Here is a 23,777-nt window from a genome sequence, read left to right as displayed (position 1 = left end):
GAGAATCCAGCCATGGCAAAGATGTTCTGCTTCAAAATGCTCCTGGTAGGACAGGATGCCAGGCAGAAAGTTTGACATAGCCACTCCACTTCCCTTTCATGATGTTTCCACCTTTGGTGGAGCCAAGTGAAGGTGCGCATTCACACCAGCCCTTCAGATTCCAATCCTTGTTCAAATGCTCAGAAAGTCTGTTTTTTTTTTTTTTTTTGGTGAGATGTGAATTCTCAAACAAACTTTGATGCAGATCATACAATTGAACTGTGATCCACCAACAAAAGTAGGTCTTGGGCCACTTCAAGTGAACTAAATACAGGAAGCTGGCTGCAAAGCAAAGGGGATGGTGGGTAAAATGCAGGGCATTGAGGGTAAATACAACCAAAACATACAGACATGAAAAACGATAACAGGGAGAAATGGCTTGCAGTCAGATGTAGAAGAATGCGGTAAAAGTTGATCGAAATAGGTCAACCAAAGACCGCTAGGATTTGATGCATCTACTTGTTTTCTCTTATATAGTGGAAACAGATGTTCTCCTGAATTAACCAACAGATGAGCAAACATTTACTATTGATTGAGGTATGCACCACCATTCTCATTCAGGTCTGTGCTTTTTGCATCATTTCCTGTCCCCACATGTTCTCTAGATACTTGCTCTTCTGTATCTCCTCCCTGATATTTTACACTTTAAAAGCACATCTGTCTCTAGTATAGCATCTCCCAGTTTAAAGTGTATATGTGAGCAGAAGCTTTGTTAAAAAATGCCAAATTGTCTGCATATTCACCTTGCTTGGGATCAAAACATAGATTTACATCTTGCTATCTATTGGCTACATGTCTGTGAAACAGCTCATCTTTAACCCCTACAAGCAGCAAGTGGGAAATTATGAAACAGCTTGTGGAGATAGGCTCGTTCTTGTCAGACTTCTCAGACAAGGCTGTCAGCTTTACCCCTGGTGAGGCAGAACTACGCTGAAAAAGACGGAGAAAATTCCTAAAGATGCTATTTTTTACATTTTACTGAATCTTTATTGAATAAATCGTGATGCCATTTTAAAATTAATACTTTAGTTTATGGATGTACTTTTGCTTAGCTTCATAATGTTTGAGAGTAAACTGTTCAGAGGCGCCTTGACCATCTCTAAATCAAATGTAATGGAGGTTGCTTGAAGCAGAATCTTTTCATCCGAACATGGCAGCTGAATCATGTTGGTATTTTTGTTTTTGAAGCATTAGCCACTATAAAAAATCCTAAAATCCTAAGTCAAGTCATGTGTCATTGGTGTAAAAGTTAAAGCCATGTCACAAGTCTATTTTCATTTTATGTCTAAAGTTAGGGAGAGTCATATGACTCAGCTTCCCTCAGTCCACTTGAAAAAGCAATAACTGACTTTTCAGTTCAAAGCAGTGTCAGACATCACAGACTGTGCAGAAATGCTTTCAAGAGGATCAAATGTTTTCATATTTATTATACATTTTCTGTTTCAGCATGTGACTTTAGGTGAACTGAATTGATATTTTCCCTACTTTTTAAGAAGGATGACATGCTAATAAATTTGAATGAGTTTTAAAGATTTCAGAAGGTAAGACTTAAAAAATAAACTGAATTTGCTTGACATCTTTTCTAAGGGTTATTGACGTTTGCAAATGAAAGCAAATGTTTGTTCACCCCCAATTTCTAAAGCTTTTCTATCCCTAACAGCCCTAACACCTTTTGGCTCCTTTCCATTTTCTTAGATCCCTCTTTGTTTGTTATCCAGTCAATTTGGAATTGGACAACTTCCTCTTCAATCACTGCATCCAACATCTTAAACCTAAAGGTACCACTTATCTTGCTTACAGATACCAAAACCAATTATTAGTATTCAATTCCTTTTTCAGTACAGTCCCCCTCCCTAACTGTAGGTTCCAGCCTTAAAAGGTCACTCAAACAAACAGGCACCTCCTTACATTAATATTGCATCTTGTATCAGCAATGCCTTGTGTTGTTCACAAGCTAGTCAGAACAAGTGTCAAAGAAGCCGCCATCTTATTAAACAGCACATGCATTACACGAAATAACAACAAAAGGCTAGTATCTACCATGATCTTGAAGACCAGTCTGTCTTGTTATTTAGCTAGCTGCCATCTATGTTTGTTCTTTTCTCTTCTTGTTGCATGTCAGGTGCATTATTAGAAAAAACTTTCAATCTGGCTGGGGTAGATAGTACATCAGACCTTTTTGGTTTGTTGCTTTCACCCTGATGAATAGACATAATAGATTGAGACATCACCAATATATTTGATATATTCTCCACTAATTTCACTTTATTTCAAAACTAGCATCAGGATGGATTCCTGAAAACGGTCACTGAAAAGCTGCCAGTGATGCACAACAATTGAAATCCCATAATAACTCCTATCTGTGATACAGTAGAGACAGGAAATTGAATTTACTAACTGATAAGAGGGCCTACATTCATTTGTATCTGTCATGGCCTGAGATGGGTTGGTGCCTAAACCAGTATGAAATCACAAAACGGCAACAATGGTGTTTCAGCCTTGCTACCCACAGAAAAAATGTTTAATGTACTAGCATGCATGTGCATGTAGACAAGCAGGCAAAGAATCTATGCACCAAAACTACCCAATGTGTAATGTCGACTTGATGTTCAGAACAATAGAGGCAAATAGTCACTTTACATTCACAACTGTACACGTTGTCAAAGCAAGAGACAGATCTTTTATCAGTTAGTCCTCTTTTTTCCTTTCATTTTTTTTGTTTGCTTCTTTTGGCGGATAAATGGCCCTCAAAAGATGAATCATAGTAATTAAAAAAACACTCTTATTTTGGTTATGTCTTAACTTCACCTCTACCATCTTATCAAAATTTTTACTCAGTTTTATACTTTGAATTTTATGATCAAAGACCTTCAAAACCACCTAATGATAATCTGACAAACAAACAAAAGAGAGATTGAGCTCACTAATTAATTTTCTTGCTTTTAATATAATTTATGGTTGTCTAAATTAAAATAGATTTCAAGCGATTATTCTGTGTTTATTTTATTAAATGTATAAATACATAAACAACAAAGTTATTAATCATGCCATATTTAAAATTCAAATTTGGCATTATCTTGATGAGGGAAGCTGATTTTGGGCATGTAAACTTCTCACAGTGGTATTCTAGTCCACACTCCTTACCAGTTCATGGCGGTATTGCATCAAATTGCAGCATACCCACCGCTAAGAAAACAAGAAGAGGAAGAAGTCGTAAATTAGCATCTGACCAGAGTAGGATGTAAGAATCTGAAAAAACCTGTCGACCATTTAGAATTAAAAGAACAAAGATGGAACAGTCGATAAACACTGTTATTTGCAGACATAGCAGAAAAGAATTTACATTTTACAAAATCACCTCTATCTCAATATCAAGCATGTGTTTGTTGAGGCTGCAATTTCAGGTTTAACACCTAGCTTTCAGCAGATGGCAAAGTAGTTGTTTAAATTTTGAAAGGTGATTAATCGTGAATAATCCACAGCTATCCTAGATTAAACATTATAATTGTTTGACAGCTGTATTTATGATATATTTTTTTATATTCTTGTAAAGATTTTATGTCTACTTTTTGGTTTTTTTAGACACCCTTTCATTGTCAGCTGTTATATTATTTGCTTTGCACCAAAGTATGATGAAATTAAAAAATTCTGATTAAAAACTAAACAAATAATCTAATCTGGAGGTTTCATGTCTTTAAGATGAAAGAAATGTCATGCTCTTATTAGATCCTCTGCTATACTATTAAATGCTTAAATTATCATGCTAGCTTGCTTTAGTAACATTTCTCCTAATACCTGCTAATCATAAAGCTGGCGCTATCAGGCAGGATTCACACATAGCTGTTTATGGTTCCTTTTTTCCACATTCACTTTGAAAAGGACAAAGTGCAGCTAAACTGAATTCTGGATCTGTTGCTGCTAGCATACATTGCTCTAAGTTGAGAACAGCACAGTCTCTCCAGTACAGTTGCCAGTTACTGAATATGCCTGAATAACTGCATATGTGTGATCTCTTGACTGTAATTACAAATTCAGACATTAGCTTGCTTGGGTTAGATTTAACACATCACATCCATGTGAATCCTGCCTTACTATTAGCATGTTAGCTAACATCAGTGAGAGACTAATAGCAATAGATGTCTCAAAATTAGAAAGTAGTCAACAAAAATTTGTATAGCATGTTATTAGAAAAGCTGCTTCCAAACGTGATATACAAAATTCAGTATAAGGATTAACCAAGACTAGTAGGAATTCACACAAAAAAAAAAAAAAACAACCAAAAAAGAAAAAGCCTATCAGATGCCATAATGCAGATGATGTTTTCATGTTTAATTTTTTTTACTGCTTTAATGCAGGTTCCTGAGTACTACGTATGCACATTGAATTTAAGAAATGTATTGAATTTTATATAAATTTATATTCTACTTATTTTTATTAGCATTTTTAAAAAGATGTATTTTAATATCTTAAAAACTTGCTTTGTCAATTTCTCTTTTCTTTTCATGACTAATATCAGGGTACCATCAAAACGAGTCATAAGCACAGACTTTTATGGTCTTACATGCTTTAAAATAAACCATAATTTTTTGTCTTTATTCTGTTGTCCTTGCCCTAATTTTATTTTCTTAGAACACAGCAAAGTCAGAACAAAGCCTCAAACCTTTTATAGGATCAACCATCGCCTTTTGTTGCTCCACATTGGATTGTTCATGCTTAGAAACAGTGATTAGTCTTTCCTAAGCCATCAGAATCACCTAAGAATTTTTAAAATCCTCACAATGATAGCAGCTTTCAGTTCTTTATGCTCAGTAAATCCAAACAGCGTTGACACACAGGAAAAGAAATCTTCATTGGTTATGCTAGGGCCAAATCATTGGCTAAGGCCTGTGGCTGACTCATCAGACTATAACAAATGGGTTTCTAGATTGCATTTCTCTAATTTAATCTATCAGGTTATTTGTCACTTATAGGATATTCTTTTAATTATCATCATCTAACACTTTTCCTTGACAGCAGGGACATTCTGAAATGTGAAAACAATAACTGTTGACAGGGATTTTAATCAGTTTGTATAACACAAGAAGCTGAAAGCACTACCAGAACGACTATGTGCAATGTCCTTCCCACTTATTTGCATTCATAAGAAGTTCATCATCGCCACTGAGGTTCATTTACGCTTGGTATTTGGCCACTTGTGGCCTGGGGCCAACAAGAGCAGCATTTTGCTGAGGCTGAACCATCTGTGTTCTTATAAACACACAAACACACAGAATGAGTTAGATGGTAGGCAATAAGCAGGGTAGACGCAAGAGTCCTTGAATGTTCTTGTAAAAAACAATAAGCAGATTAAATAAAAACAATTTAATCTTTTTCTTTCTTTCTTTCTTTTTTTTAATGAAAGGAGAATTTCTTTTTCTCAATAGAGACATTTTCAGGCTGAAGAAGGTTTTCTGGGTGAGTATTTGTGGTCTAAAAGACAGGTAAATACCGAATGGCATTGTGGTTATTCTACTCTGTCAAAGTGTGCAAATGTACAACTTACTTAGAAAAACTGGAAACCCATAAGACACAGAGACTTGCTCCTATCAGCGTCCCATTCTGCAGAGTCAGCTTTTTCTCTACCCATCTCCACTTTATCCTCCGTTTGCTTCTCTTAGCTGCTTCCTCTTTACAACCAGTGCACTTTTACTCCCCATTTCCACCCCTTCCTCATCTTTCCTTTAATTTTCTTGCTTTTTGTGCACCCTCCTTTCTCTGCATCCCCCCCTCTGTCCTGCAAAAAGCCTTGCATCCCACATGAACAGTGGGACGGAGCTGGAGCCAGAGAGCATCCGTCATCCATCCGCTCCTTCCTTTCCTCCCTCTCACTTCCCTCCCTCTACCACCCTCCCTCACCCCTTCCTGCCTTTCTTGCCGCGGCTACGATCGCTGCACTTCCCCGTGCTCTGAGATGTAGAGCACATATGAAGGGGTAACTGCAGCCCAGGCGACTTGTCCTACAGACAGCAGAGCTGTGGAGGGTGACCCTGTCTGTGTCTGTCATCACCTAGAAATCCTTGTATAAGGATGGGGAATGGGACCCTTTGCACACTGGCTGGGGCTTTCAACAGGGGTGACACTTGCTGTCGCTTGAGTTTGCTTTTATAATCAGCAAGAAATCCTGAATTCTCTGGTCGGCAGACTTTTGTTGACTCTTGATATGGAGCCGGGTTGACACTGGATAGTCTCTGTGTTAAACGTGAAGGGATTCGAATGTGGATTAGAATGCTGATGAGGAGCACTTGAGCTTTGGAACGTAGAGCTCTGGAGCCAGAGCACGTGGACATGTTTGGTTTCTCCAAGATGCCAAAGCTGTCCAGGTGAGTTTAGTTGTAGATTTTAAGTGTCATTCAAAGCAATGTCGGGTTGAGGGAGAAGAAAGGGGAAGTCGTTCATGAGTTTAACTCAACCATATGTATACTGTTGAAAATAACAGCATTTATAAAGGATTCTTAAAGATATCTAAGCACATTGCTATGTGATCAGTGGTTTCATATTTTATCAATAATAATAATTGTGAAAGATAGTCATACATATGCAAGTTTTAAACTAGAGGAATGAATAGAATTACCTTAAAAGTCTTATAACTCTTAAGAAGTATACTTGGGAAAAACATCAAACATGGTAGAAAACAAAGAAGAGTGGCTTTTACCTTCACATTTGCATAATTAATGTTAGCAATGGTAAGATATGGTTATAAGGTTATGCCTAATAATAACAAAGGGTTGGTCATTTTGGAAAATGTTAGGAATAAAATATCAACCTGTATGTACTGCAGTTATTTTAGAGGTAATGGAATGATGATTCCTTAAAGCCTGATTGGAAAAACTTGCCAAGAAGCCCAGTTCTGTTATTTTTCCAGCTCTAAACCAGCTCAAAGTTTGCGTTAATAAATAATTAAGTCAAAAACACGTTATTTCACATTAATTCATTGCAGCTCTTCTTCAGTTCAAAAGCAATAAGAGGGAACATAAGCTTTACGGAGGTGACTGACATTATGAGGACTATCTCTACTCATTGCATGATCCTTGACTCATTTCACTAAGCTTGCTAAGCATGCCTCATGGCAAATCTTTAAATCTATATGCTAAGGCATACATGGATTCAGGGGTTAGCATCTGGAGGGCATGAGAGAAGGAAAAGAAAGTTGTTTGAAGGAGCAAATCTGATCTGAGGAACAGCTGAGCTTAAGGTTAACTATCAATAGCATTTAACTTCTTATATTTGATGGCTGTTTCACTTCATCGACCTAACAGAAATTGTTTCACACAGACAAAAGATGTTTGCTAGTATGTTTTAAAGGTGCTGCTATGCAAAGTTCAATGCATTTACGTAATAAAGTTGAAACTGTCAGTAGAGGTTGTCGTAAAATGTTTGAAGCATTGACTGTTGGTAAGCTAAGTTAGCATGCAGATTTCAGATAAGAGGGAAAAGCATGTGTGCTTTTCACGCTATTTGCTAATCTTGTTGGGGTTTGTTTTTCCTTACAATTTACTTTCTAGGTCACTCTGTTATTTGACTTTTGTTACCCCTTGCTAGGTGTGTTTGCTTGCTAGCACTCTTGCTCAAATGTTGCTAGCTATGTTACTAGCTGTCACTTTTTAAACAGTTTATTTATATGTTAGATTAAAATAAATAGTGAAAATTTCATTTTAAAAATTGATCATACATAATGGGAGATAGTAACACTTTTTCCAATTAGATTTTGATTTAGATTTTTAGTGATGGGAAGTCTGGCTTTTTCAAAGATTCAACTCTTTTTTTCTAGGCTCTTATAGCTAGAGTTTTTTTTTTTTAGCTCCCAAATTTAGTATCACTCAAATCCTAGTTTAATAATACTTAAATCAAATATTTAAATGAACAGCTGAACATAGAGTCACAGCAAACAACTCAAATAAATAAAGCCCAAAGTCTTAACTTTATGATACTTTGTATTAATTGATTTATCCCATTTTTCTCACCACTGTTGCTCTACAGACCTGACATGTACCACTAAATTTGCTGTCTTCTGAGAGCTTGCTTCCTTTCCTTTTTTCACATATGGGTATTATCCAGTTGTATTTGGGGATCGTTTTTTAGGTGTTGTGCCGTAAATGTGAAAGTGACCTCATTTTTCCGAACAGAAAGTAAGTTACGGACAACCCAAGATTCCAGACTTCAAATTGGCTATGCCCAATAACGCATGTCATCTATTATTCTCTTTTTAAAACTTTATTTCTAATTTTTTGTGTCCACTAATATCCTGGTGTAAATAGCACATAGCATGGTTTTTTGTCAACAATGACTATGTTGTAAATGTGGGGTTGTGTGAGAAATAATGCGTCATTATGTGTGGTTAAAAAATCATTGTCACCAGAATTGGTTGCTGTTCTCATGGTGCCCATTTTCACAATTAGTTTGTGATTTTCTAGTTTTATAATTGTAGATTTTTATTTAAAATTTTTTTAACTTTTATTTTACCAGACAGATGCTTGAGATCCAATTATTTCTTTTACAAGCATGGCAGCAGTAGCACCAACAGGGGGATTAATGCGTATTCAAAAACACATTAAAACAGCATATCCTGCAGCACAGCACCTGCATGACACCACATCTTCCATGTCGTGGAAGACATGACAAGAGTTTAAGGGAGTTTGAAGGAAGCTAACAAGGGTCTGAAGCTTGATTGTTTTTTTTGTTTTGTTTTTTTTCTGTCCCAAGTAGAAGGTACAGAGTACGTGAATGCCCTAATCCCAAACTCAATGCAAGTTCTGGGCAATGAGGCAGAACAACAGACCTGGGATCTCAGATTGTGCGTTGAGTTGTATTTAAACAATGCTCACAAATTTCCTGCAGCAGGAATGTCAACTGCCTGATCATGACATCACCTACTGTCAGGCGCTCAGAATTACGAGACAACTGGAATGCATCTCTTTTCTTGCATGTGATTGGCTGTATGGTGTGCCAGTGATAATGAAGTCCCACCCCTTCTAAAGATTGGGCTCTGCCCAACCAGAGTCCTACCAGAATTGTGTTAACCAGAGCTATGGTTAACACAATTAAAATATACATTTTTACTGATCTCTCAGATATGGCCAAGGCAACTGCTTTTCTGTATATCTTCTTCGAGATTTTATCCCTTTAAGTTACGAACTTCCTTTTTTTTCCGTTCATAGATATATATATATATATATATATATATATATATATATATCAAATTTGTTTTTATATAAGCATTTCTAACATCCCATACAATGGACGACTTTAATATCTGGCACAGTAACACAGATGAATGACTCACACATTGAAGCGAGTATTGAAACTGCATTTGTGGATATAATTACATTCTGTCCCTAATGTGACATCTCATTTGCATTAATAGCTTCAATTTCTTATAAAAAGTGCTCCCCTGCCCCTTGTTCTCCTTAGAGCAATCGGATACGCTTTTCCTAGTGTTTGGCTCTTGGCAGCTAAGCAAAAAAAATTAAATTAATAATAAAAACATTCTGAGACAATATTTACACATTTGGCTCAGCTGTTGTCAGACATTAGAATTATAAAAGTTATTCATGGCTTTACACTAACAGGCTTTAAGTAAGTGGCACTTTGGCAATGCCCCAGATAGCTGTTGTGCATCCAAGAGCTGTCATAATAGGGACTTCTTCTTGTACATGATGTACCAAACCAGGTTTGCTCCATAAACATCAATAAGAAGCTCTGGATCATTCGTCACCTTTAAAGGCTTAATGTTACATTTAGGGTGGGGAAAAAAAGACAGATCCAGCAGGTAAAATGTCTTCAGATTGTTCTAATTGGAGCCCACTTTGATATTTGTCACTTCCCATCTGCCTCAGTTTCAAGAAAATTAACCCAATCTGTCTTATCTGTTTAAGGCCATGAATATTGAAGACAAGCACAGGAACTGTATCAGCTTTTGTCGTTTGGGAATGTCTTGGCTTTAGTGTGTTGGCATTTGGCAGCAAAACTAGCCCACCCAGCTTGTTTGTGTTCTCTATATCAGATTACAGTAATGTGTGCCAAATTGTCTTCTGCTTTATGCCAATGCATGTTGCTATTTGAGAAGGCAGAGCTCCATTGTACTGAGAGCCATATGACAAGTTGTACAGTCCAAATAGTATACATTTATTTTAAAAGTGATTGTTGTGGATTGGGCCTCATTATATAGAATGAAATGTAATAGATTTAGTACCATGATGATTTAAAATTACTTCTGAAACTGCTTTTTCTTATTTGGTATTCTGCTCACCACCAATTCTGTTATGTCCACCTGTTAAATTCCTTGTTAACACAAATAGCTAATGGGGCAATCATGTGGCAGCAACTCATTTAGGCATGTAGACATGATCAACACAACTTGCTGAGGTTTAAACTGAGCTTCAGAATGAAGAAGAAAGTGGATTTAAGTGACTTTGAACGTGGCATGGTTGTTAGTCTGAGTATTTTAGAAACAGCTGATCTACAGGAATGTTCACACACAGCCATCTCTAGGGTTTACAGGGAATGGTCTGAAAAGGGAAAAGTGGTTGTCTGGATTACAATGCCTTGTTGACAGATGTCAGAGGAGAATGGGCACACTGGTTGGAGGTGACAGAAAGGCAGTAGTATTTTAAATAACTTCTGTAAGCTATAAGCAGGAAACTGGGGCTGCAATTCATACAGACTCACCAAAACTGGACAATAGAAGATGAAAAAAAGTTGCCTGGTTTGTCTGGGACTCTCTGTACTTGGTTCGATTGGATATTTTCACACCTTTGTCTGGTTTGGTTTGCTTTCACACTGCACTTTATATAAGCAGACCAAACCACCTCAACTATGTCACAAAGTTATAACTGCTGCTCACAAGGGTGATTAGTTACCCAAAATGGCCGCTGACCAAGAAGAATGAAGGAAGAAAGAAAAAAATCATGCTAATTGATTCGCTAAAGCTGACACCAGCTTGTTCACTGCAAGTAAACAATGAAGTAACAATAAAATTGTTTAGTCCTGGAGTCCCTGTTTTTACTTTGGGATTAAAACCAAATGCATTTTTTACCAGTGTTAGAAGCAGGAAATACAGTGAGACGTCAGACATTTTGCAGTACGTCACCTCCCACATCCCTTCCTCTCTTTGGTCCACTGGATGACCCATTTGCTTTCCCACTGTCAGCACAACGGACCACAATTCAGTAGGAAATGGACCGAGACCCCTGGTTTTAAAGTGGACCAGAGTTTGTCTCTTTGGTCTATAACAAAGTCCAAATGCGTGTTCATAGGTGTTTCCATTAAGTGGTGTTAGCGCATTAGCAGTTATTTTTGTAAAATCTCGTCCCACGAGACTCCACTTTAAGGAGGAAGGAGATTTCTAATTCTTTTAAAACTCTTGCATTTTGCTGTTGTTTGCATTCGAGGATGATGGTTATACATGTTTTTAAATGGTTTGTAAAAAAATCTCTGTCTCCTCCTTGAGTCTACTTATACTGCGACATCTTTATTTGACATAAAGTGGTCACATGACCCCTTACGTCACATCCGGGAACTTGTAAATGCGGAAAAAGTGTTTCCATTACACCTTTGCGATACACTTTTATGTCAACACGTCTGAAAAACCACCTTATAATAACCTAAAAACTTTTTAACGATATTTGAGAGGTTTTTCGAAATGTAGGTGTTTCCAATACTGTTTTTTTATTGCAATATTTAGTTTTTGCGCAATTCAAGGGAAAAAGGAAATTAACCTAATGACTACACTGTTCTTCTCAGTCTCCAGATCTCAGTCCAACAGACCTTTTTAATAATTTATACTGTATATGTCACTTGCCCATGATCATAACTGCTTCTGCCGGTCAGAGAGCTAAGCCGTTATTGGAAATATGCAGTGGGTCTGTCTTTACAGAAGAAATTAGAGCGATTCCCGACAGTTATTGTGTATTTGACTGTTCAAATTGTTAAGGCAAGAAGGCACGTGAACAGGGAATGTGTTTTAACTGGTTTCCAATTAATTAAACAACAGCAAATAGCCCAGATTTCGTGTAATCTGTTGGCCCAAAAAAATCCCAGAAACCAATTATGCAGTGCTGACTGGGTCTATTTAATATACTTTTCACAGCGATGGACTCATGCTGCTTCCTTTTCGGGCTGCTTTCTCTTCACTTTTCCATCCATGTCTTTAGTTACATCACATGGACAAACAAAGACTAAGTCAGCACTGCTAAGGCAGTTTTAACCAGCCAATATCACAAATACAGGCTTTTCATTGGTGTTTCTTCACGGGAAACCGGTAAAAACCATAGACTGTATATAAAAGATGGACAGAGCCACCGTGACATCACCCGTAGGTTTCTGAAGAGCTGAATTGAAGCTCTTTGGGCATTCCCACCGTCGCCATCTTGGCAGTCGTCATCCCTGGAAAATCCATAAATGGGCAGAGGTGGAGCTGAGAGGGAGACTGTGAAGGTGGGGGTGGATGATTGACACCCATCAAACTCCGAGCTGCCTGTAGCTAAGAGCTAACCAAGCAAACCTGGAGCTAACGGTAGCTAATCAGCTAACGGAGGTAGGCGGGCTAAAACTAAGATGCGCTGTTAGCCGGCTAAAAACCGTGTTTGCCGCGAATATTGAATACCTGTCAATCAAAAGGAAACACCCCTAATTATGCAGAATTTCAAGATTAAATAACATCCAAATGGATGAGTTAAAAAAAACTTCACCCCCCTAACAGTTGTCATGAAGGTACACTTGACCTATTAATCCTAAAATGGATTTTTGTACCAGGCTTTAAACATGTTTATTTCTGCTGTGAAGGTGGTCTTTTTAATATGGGAGTCTATGGGGATTGACTCTATTTTGGAGCCAGCCCCTAGCATATGAGGGGTGAACTGCTTCACATTTTACTGTTGGAGATTGCCGGTTGGTAAAAACACATTCCCTGTGCGCATGTCTTCTTGTCTTAACCTTATTTTAGTAAAATGGACTTAAAAGGTAGCTGGTGACTGTGTTATTTCTTTTTACCGATACGATTACAAAATGGTATTTATTCCAAGAAACTATCTCAAAACTTGTTCATGTTGATTTTGTACCATTACAAATTGAAACTGTCAACTCTCAGGAGGTCCTGCACACTTCAGGTCTATGCTACAATATATGTTTGTTTCTCCCTCAGCCATAACTCATATGGTTGAGAGAGAAACTATAGGAGTTTTTCCTTGACCAGCTGCAAAGTCTTCTTAAGGAGGCAGGAAGTTAATCATTACAAACTATATAGTAGGATATAGGAGGCACAACATATTGAAGTATATTCTTTAATAGTACATCAGATGTCTCTAAAGTTTGTTTTTTCTTTTCAGTCATAAATTCAGTTATTGGGTTAAGGTCAACATGTTGGGTTGCTTCACAGTACACAAAAGTCAAAATACATCAAATGAAAGCATGGGGAGGGGAAAATTAACATCAACCATGCTGCAACCACTCCCCACTCCATTTCTCTTTTTCTCACTGTCCGCCTTTGACCCTTAAAGTTGCACAATTTTCTTGATTTGAGTCTGGATAATCCTCCTAAAGGATTTGGTTGGTGATCACTGCAGGGGAGGTTGGCAGGGTGAACACTGCAGGCTGTTTCATTCAATATAAAAAATCACCTCACACATCTTTCTTTCTTTCTTTCTTCCTTTCTTTCTTTCTTTCTTTCTTTCTCTCCATCCCTTACCTATCCATTTGCTTTATATGACAGGATATCCACTTATCTGTGTACTTTCCCCTGCTATAATTTAAATGGAGCATGGCCTGCTTGATAGGTGTGCGTCATTCTTCAAATCGGGGTTGATATGATTTTATTTTACTATGTCAGCATGTTGACATGGACATTAGTTTAATATTGATGACATATATTTCTTTAGGGTGTAGAGAAAGAGTAGCAAGTGAAATTCATCCTGGTCTACTGCATGTTTGTTATCCCTCAGCAGTTATTTGATATAAGCTACCAGCACGGATATGAAATGCTTCAAACATTCCTTCTTTTTTATTTATTTATTTTTTTTAACAGTTTCTTCTTCAGGAATTAATTTCCCAGCTATTACTAATATTTTGTTATGATCACCACATTTTATTTCTGATCATTCCAGCAGTGAAAGACTGTGGTAAATGGCTTTAGCTTCCGCTCCCCTTTGACTTGTTTCTAAATGTAATCACTTATGCAAATGATGCATTACCCATTTTGTTTGTTGCAGCATTCAGACTTGAACTTCCTTCCTTCGTTGGCTTCTCAAAAACAAATAGCTTTTACGGCAAACATCATCTTCCAAGTATGCTTTTGTTCTTGGAGTGAAAGCAGACTGAAACTGTCGCATAATATGCTTGCCAATCAGTGATGCAAAAAGGGACATTGTCATTGAATTCTTGTCCATGGGCGCATGCCATGTGTCCTCTTGATGTAACAGGAATATGAAGCACAGCATGTGTCTCTCTGTTTGCATCCTCCTGTCTTATACACTCTGCATGAAAGCCTAGGTTTGGAGGCAACCATCCTGTATCAGTGAACAGCTGAGGTGTTGCAGTCATTCAGTGACTGTGGCGTTTAGTTGAAGTGGTTCTATGCAGAGACAATCATCTTTTTTCTCAGATGCATGTCATAACGTAGTTTAAAATTGTGTTTGGCTTTAAGTTGAATCCATAACAGAAAAGTCACCAAAACAACTCAAGCGCTCAAAAAGTAACTGATCGTCTTCAGGTAATTATAACATCTACAGGACTGTCTCAGAAAATTAGAATATTGTGAAAAAGTTCTTTATTTCCTGTAATGCAATTAAAAAACATGAAATGCCATACATTCTGGATTCAGTACAAATCAACTGAGATATTGCAAGCCTTTTATTGTTTCAATATCGCTGATTATGGCCTATAGCTTAAGAAAACTCAAAAATCCCATCTCAAAATATTAGAATATTTCCTCAGACCAAGTAAAAAAAAAAATTATAACAGCAAAACAAAATCAAAGATTTGAAAATGTCCATTAATGCACTCAGTACTTGGTTGGGAATCCTTTTGCATGGATTACTGCATCAATGCGGCGTGGCATGGAGGCAATCAGCCTGTGGCATTGCTGAGGTGTTATGGATGCCCAGGATGCTTCAATAGCGGCCTTTAGCTCATTTGCATTGTTGGGTCTGGTGTCTTTCAGCTCCTTCTTCACAATACCCCACATATTCTCTATGGGGTTCAGGTCAGGGGAATTGGCAGGCCAATCGAGGACAGTAATGCCATGGTCAGTACACCAGTTACTGGTGGTTTTGGCACTGTGGGCAGGTGCCAGATCATGCTGGAAAATGACAGCATCATCTCCATAGAGCTTTTCAGCAGACGGAAGCATGTAGTGCTCTAAAATCTCTTGGTACACAGCTGCATTTACTCTGGACTTGATGAAACACAGTGGACCAACACCAGCAGCTGACATGGCTCCCCAAACCATCGCTGACTGTGGGAACTTCACACTGGATTTCAAGCAACCTGGATTTTGCGCCTCTCCAGCCTTTCTCCAGACTCTGGTGCCTTGACTCCCAAATGAAATACAAAACTTGCTTTCGTCTGAAAAGAGGACCACTCTGCAACTGTCCAGTGCTTCTTTTCCATAGCCCAGGTCAGACGCTTCTTCCGCTGTCTTGAGTTCAGAAGTGGCTTGACCATGGGAATACGGCTATTGTACCCCAGTTCCCTGACACGTCTGTGAACAGTGGCTTTTGATACCTGGACTCCAGCTTCAGTCCACTGTCTTTGAAGCTCCCCCAAATTCTGGAAGCGGCTCTTCTTCACAATGCTGTTAAGGCTGCGGTCATCTCTCTTGGTTGTGCAGCGTTTCCTGCCACATTTCCCCCTTCCAACAGACTTTTTGTGAATGTGCTTTGAAACTGCACTCTGTGAACAGCCTGCTCTTTGAGAAATTTCTTTTTGTGTCTTACCCTCCTGATGGAGAGTGTCAATGATGGTCCTCTGGACAGCAGTCAGATCAGCAGTCTTCCCCATACTTGTGATTTAGTTTACTGACCCAAGCTGAGTGTTTTTCAAGGCTCAGGAAACCCTTGCAGGTGTTTCGAGTTAATTAGACGATTCAAGTGATTAGTTGAATAGCCTACTAGTATACTTTTTCATGATATTCTAATATTTTGAGATAGGATTTTTGAGTTTTCTTAAGCTATAGGCCATAATCAGCGATATTGAAACAATAAAAGGCTTGCAATATTTCAGTTGATTTGTAATGAATCCAGAATGTATGACATTTCATGTTTTTTAATTGCATTACAGGAAATAAAGAACTTTTTCACAATATTCTAATTTTCTGAGACAGTCCTGTATATCCTCTATATAATGCCCAATCCAGTACTATACAATGTGATACAACATGTGAAGTTGCAGATGAGTGCCTTTTGTATATTTTTTGCATGAAAATGTAAGTTTTTCCAATTTTGGAGACTCATACTGGCCCAACATCTTACAAAGACATACACTGATCTTACAGTAAGCTGTAACTGGGTCATTTTAAAGTCTTTCTTTTAATCTCGCTAGTAAAATGGTTTCCACACATATTCATTGTGTACATAAACATTGATGGTTCTTAGCTAAAGTTAGAGCTAAATCTGTTCCAAATAGCTCCATATCATATATTTTAATATTCTGTTTATATGTTACATAAGTTTCCCCCCAACAATTAAATGATACACCATTTAGGTGTAAATTCTGGCGTCTGCATTGTTTCATCTGGCAAAACTTCTGAAATTGTTACATTTATTTATTTATTGTAGTTTAAACTGTCTTTATGTTATATACAGAAATGATTAAATAACTAGAAAAACTTGGCACAAAGTTTCAGGAAGGGGTACTTTAAAAAAAAAGGTACTAAACTCTGGTGAGTTAGCATCATTGTCTGCTAATATGAAGATGTGATATTGATGACCAACTATGACTCATGAATTACAGAAAACCACAAAGCATACAATGCAGCATTTTCTTCATTTATTTATGGTCTTCAACTTTCCATTATACTGTATCTCCTTTCTGTACTGGTGAGTCGTCCCCCTGTAAAGGTGCAACACCAGTGAATTCAGGTACTGTAATGTTTGAACAGACAACGGTGGCATAAGCGATCCAACTTGGTGCCTTAATTTGCCACTTGACCTTCAAGCTGACCTGGTGTGTCACAGCCATTATGCATGAGTAGCTGGTGTCTTACATGCAGCAAACCACAATCAGAGTACTCTCAGATTAGAGATGATTTTCATCATGTAAATTAACTCAAACCTTTAAAAACTCTTCTGATCAGCATTGTTTGTCAGGATTTGTCAGTTAGATACCTTATTTCTAAGTATTTGTTTTGCAATGTTTTAAAAATCCACTGAGTGTTTGTGCTTTTTGTTTATTTTTATTATTTTGTAGGTAATATTTTAGAGTCAAAATAATAGTGACCAAAAAAATCCCATCTGAGGCAACAGTGTAACTCTAACTATACATAACATTTGCTCAAACAACAATTAAACATTGGTTATTTGACTTGTCTTACAATTGTGATCTCATTTTTTGGTCTCACTTTTGCTGTTGGCTTATGGCCCTTTCTCACTGGTACCCACTTAGTCTTACTTTAATTCAGTCACTACCAAACCACCCCGGTTTCGATTGCTCCCATTACAGTAGAGGGCAATTGAGACTGCCTTCAGTGTGGGCGGGGTCATCTTAGCAAGGCGGCTAGTAAGTATTGTGAAGTCATTTGTTTTTTAAATGGTGCCATCCAGCACGCTCTGGATTTTTTTTGTCTGCCAGTAAGTATAAAAAGGTTTTCACCTCTGTGGTCAAACATGGTGATTATTTTTGAAACGCCAACTCTGCTGCCACTGCTGCCAGTGTTGTTATCCACAGTCGTGGCTTTGGGATTTTAAAGATGGCAGGGTCGGGAGTCGCTCTCATGACTCATCCCATGACTTCGAATTCTGGCCAGTAGTGGCCAGCTATTTCGACAATTTTCAGCCCAGCTGTGCACCTTCAGACCCCCGACACAGTAGGTACTGAAATGGATCTGATGGGAACACCTACAAATTGGGAGGGGTGGTATCGGGCAGGGATAAGTGGGTACTGGTGTAAAAAAGGCCATTATATCCAAACTGAGAGCCCTCTAACTACTGTCTATGTCAGCTGATACATTGACCACTCTTGAAAAATATTTTTTTAATAATTGAATAATAACCCTAATCAATAATTAAGGACGTTTCACAAAATCAGGCATACTGGACATGTCTCTTTTCAAGCACTTTCTCAATAATTAATTACTTTGGCTCTTTTTTGTTTCTGTTACACTCGTGCTGGTATTCTGGTAGAGGACTACAACAGAGAAAGAGCATTAGAGCAAAATGAATCAACCATGACAGGCACAATATGGAATTAATGAATCCCTACCATGGATCACGGATGTTATTTCTACAAGCGGGGGAACTTTATTTGGTTGCATAAATTTCTTTTACATTTCCACTATCAGATATGAGGTTTTCTATATGAGTGGCATACAAGTCAGGGACTCCCATTCTTTACTCTTTTAAATAATTTCTTTGAGAAGTTAGATAGAGAAAGGTTAAATTTAAGAAATTAGCTTGAAAAAGTGAGGAGGATAAATAAGCAAAGTGGTAGATGGATGGATTGAACCTCGCCAAGTTCACTTGTGTGTTTGTTTACTTGGTAAAAGGGCTTGTGGAGTCATTAGTTCTGCTCCAGATACTATCGCAGAATACTTAAAGGCCAGTGTGTATTCTCAGAGCTTCACTAATACATTCACCATGTGTAGGAGTACACTACTCATATACATCATGCTTAATGCTTTTATGCTTCTTGTGGAAACAATGGAGCTATTCAGAATACAAACCTACCAACTTTCAGTCAGTTCAGAAGTCCCATCCCCCCAAGTCAAAGTAACATTCATGTATAGGTGCCCTTCATCAGCATATAGGGAATATATAATTTAGCCAGCTTTTGAATGGACTTGTATCTCCTTTGCACAAATCCAATCCGATGCAATCAAACATTCCCATGGCTTCAAGTCACACAGATTTATAAAATCATTAAACACAAAGGAAGACAAAAATACAATATTATATGAACTTAGGTAGAATTTTAATTCATATAAATAATAATAAGTGGGAAAGTGAATAGTGAGTGTTTTTTGTAAAGACCCCATAACTGATACCTCCTAATTGGGTTGAAATTTATTTTCCAAAGTATTTTACAAAGAACTACTTTAGGATTTTATATAATAAAAAAGATCAGTGCACTTACCATCATGCCATCCAATCCTTTGTACTGTGGATGACCACTGTACTGTTTGGCTGTTGCCTTAAAACAATCTCACAAAAGTTTATTAAACGACCAGAAACCCAGACTCTCTTTCCCTGGTCATTTCATCTAGCTCAGGGGTGGCCAACGTTGGTCCTCAAATTTCCCTGCTCCAGCACACTGACTCAAATTAAATGGCTCCAATAGGCTATAAGGATCTGCACAAGGACTCATTAGTTTAAGTCAGGTGTGTTGGAGCAGGGATATTTGGAAAACCTGCAGGATTGTGGCTCTCAAGGACCGACGTTGGCCACCCCTGATCTAACTCACCTGGGGGAATCTTACGGCATTCCCAGGCCAGCTGAGAGACTTAGTTCCTCCAACATTTCCGGGTTTTCCTTGGGGTCTTGAGGGTTGGGAAGCTTCACACATCTGTCAAGGCAGAACTTTCCTCTTAAATGTGATTTTCACAGTAGATTTTGGTCCTGTTTTATAGCTGTTCGATCATTTCTGTTAGAGTTTGGCATTCAGAAGTGATAAGTCAAGATTATGCAAAACTATATGGTTAAGGTTAGGAAAAGATCATGGCTTGTAGCCCCACCCACGTAGCCAAACCAACTCATAGGTTTGTTTTATATAGACAATGTTTACAATGGATACAGTCACACATTTACACATTATGCTTTTTCATTTAAAGCTTTGCATAAGTAAACTAACGTAGACCTAATTAGACTACTGTAGGGTACTTAGATGCCTTTATTCTGTCTTAACTTAGTCATAAAATTTTAAGGATCAACTGGAACAGCTGTTAAGCAGGATTTTGACTTGGACTTTTTTTTACTGAAATCACAACTTTAGCACAATATGCAGTATTTCGATGTCTATACAAGCATAATAATACCAAATCTGGCAACTTAAAACCTAAATTAAAACCTTAAAGGAGATTCTGTTTATATCATGGTATGCAATGTGTTAAGTTTTCAGCTCTGAGAATGTTTCCTCCTAATCTTTTATTCCTTTTCTTTTGCTCCAAATGTCCTTTGTGTGGATTTTCATTTCGACATTATGATTCAAGAAGCAAGATGTGAGCTTAAGTGTTTCTCATTCATCCTAATGATCACCATACTCCTGTGTAATCCTATTCAGTGTGTTTAGCGGCGCTTGCTGAGGTATTTTTAGCCTGCAGATATAGGCTTCAGCGTTGAGTGCAGATGTTCTAGCCAGTTGTAATATTTTCAGCCTGTTTGTATTCTGACACGGACCGAACACACTTGGCGACAAATGGATGTTCACAGATTCTGCATTTCTGAATTCCTCCATGCCCAGGAAGCGGGAATGCATGTGCACATGCTGTGCTCTTTCTTTAACCTTTCCAACTGACATGAGCCATATAGATGGGGGGTTGTAATGTCAGCATGGATGTACAGTTAACCAACCAGAAACTAAGCTGTTGTGAGGCACAGTCTTAGTTATAGTACTGCTTGTTCAAAAGGAAAAGACTTTAAAAAGCTGTGACATGTAGTCAAATTTGTTTGAAAAGGTGAAGAAAAGCATAAAATTTTAACTTTATGAGGACAGATTAGGTTTTTTTTTTAAACTAATCTGTGATTTTTTTTTTTTTTTTTTATGATATAAAGGTAAAATAAAACTGTTCCGGACTCAAAACTGTGACTTTTCATAGGACTATCTAAAATGTAATACTCCAGTATGTAGCGTTATTGACAAATTTATTCAGTATAGATGGTTGCTTTTGTAGATTATAACCATTTCAGGAAGAAAATACTCCCGCTGGTGTGTCTTTTGCCCTCAGTAGGTCTAAGTGTTGCTTCACTAGAGATCTCGGCCAAATATGAAAATCATTGATTCATCAACAACATGCTGTAAAATACGATTCAAAGAGACAATTATCCTTTAAGAACATAAATCATGACATTTACTGCTGCTCTTTGTGTTCTCTTTCTCTTCATTCTGTGGGGCTTCATGTGACATTTACAAAGATCAACTTTTTTTGTGTGTTTTGGTCTGAATCAATTCACAGAGATGCACTGCTGTGCCAAAAAGGTTGGAAAACAGCATAAGTGTATCTCTGCTGTTTATACAGTGGTAACTATCAGAGACAGGTTGCATCTGATCCTAAAAAGGTTGCAGTCATTTTTCTTTTTGCTTCATGTAGAGAATTTTCGTATTCTACTTTTGTAACTCCTTCATTAACAGAGGCAAGTTTTCTTCTGCAAACACATATTTCGGTTTTACATACTCTTCAAACTCATTTAAGACCATAGAAATAAACACCAGATCAGCCACTGGAAAATGTTTTTATTTTTATTTTAATTTAAATTTTTATAAATTAGGTCAAAATCATCTATACCAGGCAACAGAATTCAAATTGGAACATTTTGTTTTTACATTTTCCCTCATATATGTCAGACTTCAGGTACAATGGGCAACTGTTAAGATAAGAGACATACATATATTAAAAAAAAAAAAAAAAAAAACTTTTCTGTTAAAGGTTGGGTCCTCTACCAGAGCGCTGAGATCTTGAAAGTCTTTTGCATTTAGCTATTCTTAGGACTGATCTCTTCAGGACTGAAATGTCTTTCTCAGTTGAAGCTACTTCTCCAGAGTGGGGGTCACTGTCCCAAGTGCCCCAATGTCTGCGGGTACTTTTGTTGCCCTCACCTTTCAGGCTTTCTATAGTTTCTTATGTTCCGTACGTCAATCCCTACGGTGTTTCCCATTGTAATCTAGGGATCTTCAGACCATATTCTGCACAGATGTTTCTGTACACTGTGCCAGCTGCTTGGTTATGAAGTATTCTTTTCCTGCCAGTATCCTACACCTTGCTATTAGATGCTGGATTTTCTTTCTTTCTGCTCAGGCTGCAGTTGGGATCCTGCCTAGTGTGGTAGGTCTGGACCTTGTTTGCTCTGGTGCTCAAGACTTGGTCCTGAGCCACTATGATTAGTGCTTCTGTCATGTCTTTCAGTCCAGCCCTCGCTAGCCACTGGTAGGACTTGCTCATTTCGGCCACTTCAGCTATAATAAAATAATAAAAACTATTGTTTTAACAATTAAAAACTGAATGTAAAAAGTCATAGAGATACAAAAAAGCTGAGACAGCTGCCTCTCAGTTACACCTGAGAGTAATCCCACTACTGTTGTAATATCTAAAAACATTGCTTATGACTTATAATACTAATTTGTCAGACTACAACAATAACATAGTTTTTTCTATGGCATAATCTATATGTACATTCACTCTGAAGGTATCAATATCCAGTACTGATTGAAGGTAAAACAAGCAACCTGCTGGTACAGGTGCCTCTGATCTTACAGCAATGTTAAAATCTTCTATGACAGCGAGCAAATATGATCTAATATATTGTTTATGTTTATTCTTAATCAGTAATTTAGTGGTAATATTTTAATCTTAAACTTTTTCTCCTTTAAATTTCTGCTGTGGTGAACATTGTGGGCTTACAAATATACATATATCAATGCTGAAAATGGGGCATAGTCATAATTACAGGCTGCAGTAAAAAAGATATATGTTTAACCTCTGATGTATTAAAGTGGTAGGGACTTCTTTATTTTGACTAAATGAGAAAATGGGGGAATAATTTATCATCTCTATTCTTATAGTCCACTATTAACTTTAACCCAAGCCTTGCTATTCATTACACATCTATTCAGCTGATTCAGTTTTCCTTTATTTGCCAAGTCTTGTATCATGCCTCCAACTTTGTGGTCCAGAGGTTACATCTGTTATTATCTTTACCTCCAACCAAAACCTGTTGAAATATAATGTTGCAGCACACTTAACGCTCACGTAAAGCTGTTAAATATTATTTGATGTGTGTATTGACTCCATTCTACAAAACTTGTGAAAGAAAAGGTCAAAAAGTTAAAAAAAATGATTAAATGAATAAATATCAGGCATTTAAAAGTCCACTCCTGTTTCAGAATTTACCAACCCTGATTTCCAAAGTGTCCTGCTTTCTAGAGTTGGAGCTTCTTTGTAAAATGGTGCTGCAGTACTCAGAGATTTAACCAGGCCAGACAGTTGTGATTGATGCATCTGGCCGTGTGCATACTGACATAACCCTGACACGACTCTCTGCATACATAGAGTGTCTGCACGCTGATTTTAATAGTCTGAAAAGGACTGTAGTAGAAGCAGGCAGCTGTCCATGGTTCTGAAATCAGCTGCGAAAAGGTCTAAATGAGGCAACTCCCTCCCTTAGATGTGGTTGATTCTATCATCACAAGCTGTTGGTATGTTTCTATGTTAGAACTAATAAATCTTTTAAGGGAGTCGAGTTTAATATCTGGAAGATATAACGACCCCAATCCCACTAATCACCGCAAGTACAGTTCAGCCTTTATGAGGATCTCAGAGAACCATAAATTTGCAGTGGGGAGAC

The 23,777-nt window shown here is 37.6% G+C and overlaps 1 protein-coding gene across 1 annotated transcript in view; it reads left to right on the top strand.

The window, feature by feature from the left end:
• The first annotated feature begins 6,002 nt into the window (after window positions 1–6,002).
• Window positions 6,003–23,777, top strand: part of LOC121635713 (FERM and PDZ domain-containing protein 4-like) — a 59,135-nt gene continuing 41,360 nt past the window's right edge. Inside the window, exon 1 of the mRNA XM_041979025.1 lies at window positions 6,003–6,398. Coding sequence (XP_041834959.1) covers window positions 6,364–6,398 — 35 coding nt within the window. The 5' untranslated portion in view covers window positions 6,003–6,363. The remainder of the gene's footprint in view (window positions 6,399–23,777) is intronic.

This window comes from Melanotaenia boesemani, chromosome 24 (assembly GCF_017639745.1).
Source record: "Melanotaenia boesemani isolate fMelBoe1 chromosome 24, fMelBoe1.pri, whole genome shotgun sequence".
NCBI lineage: Eukaryota > Metazoa > Chordata > Actinopteri > Atheriniformes > Melanotaeniidae > Melanotaenia > Melanotaenia boesemani.
Note: the sequence above shows the minus strand (reverse complement) of the source record. Positions and strands in the feature narration are given on the sequence as shown.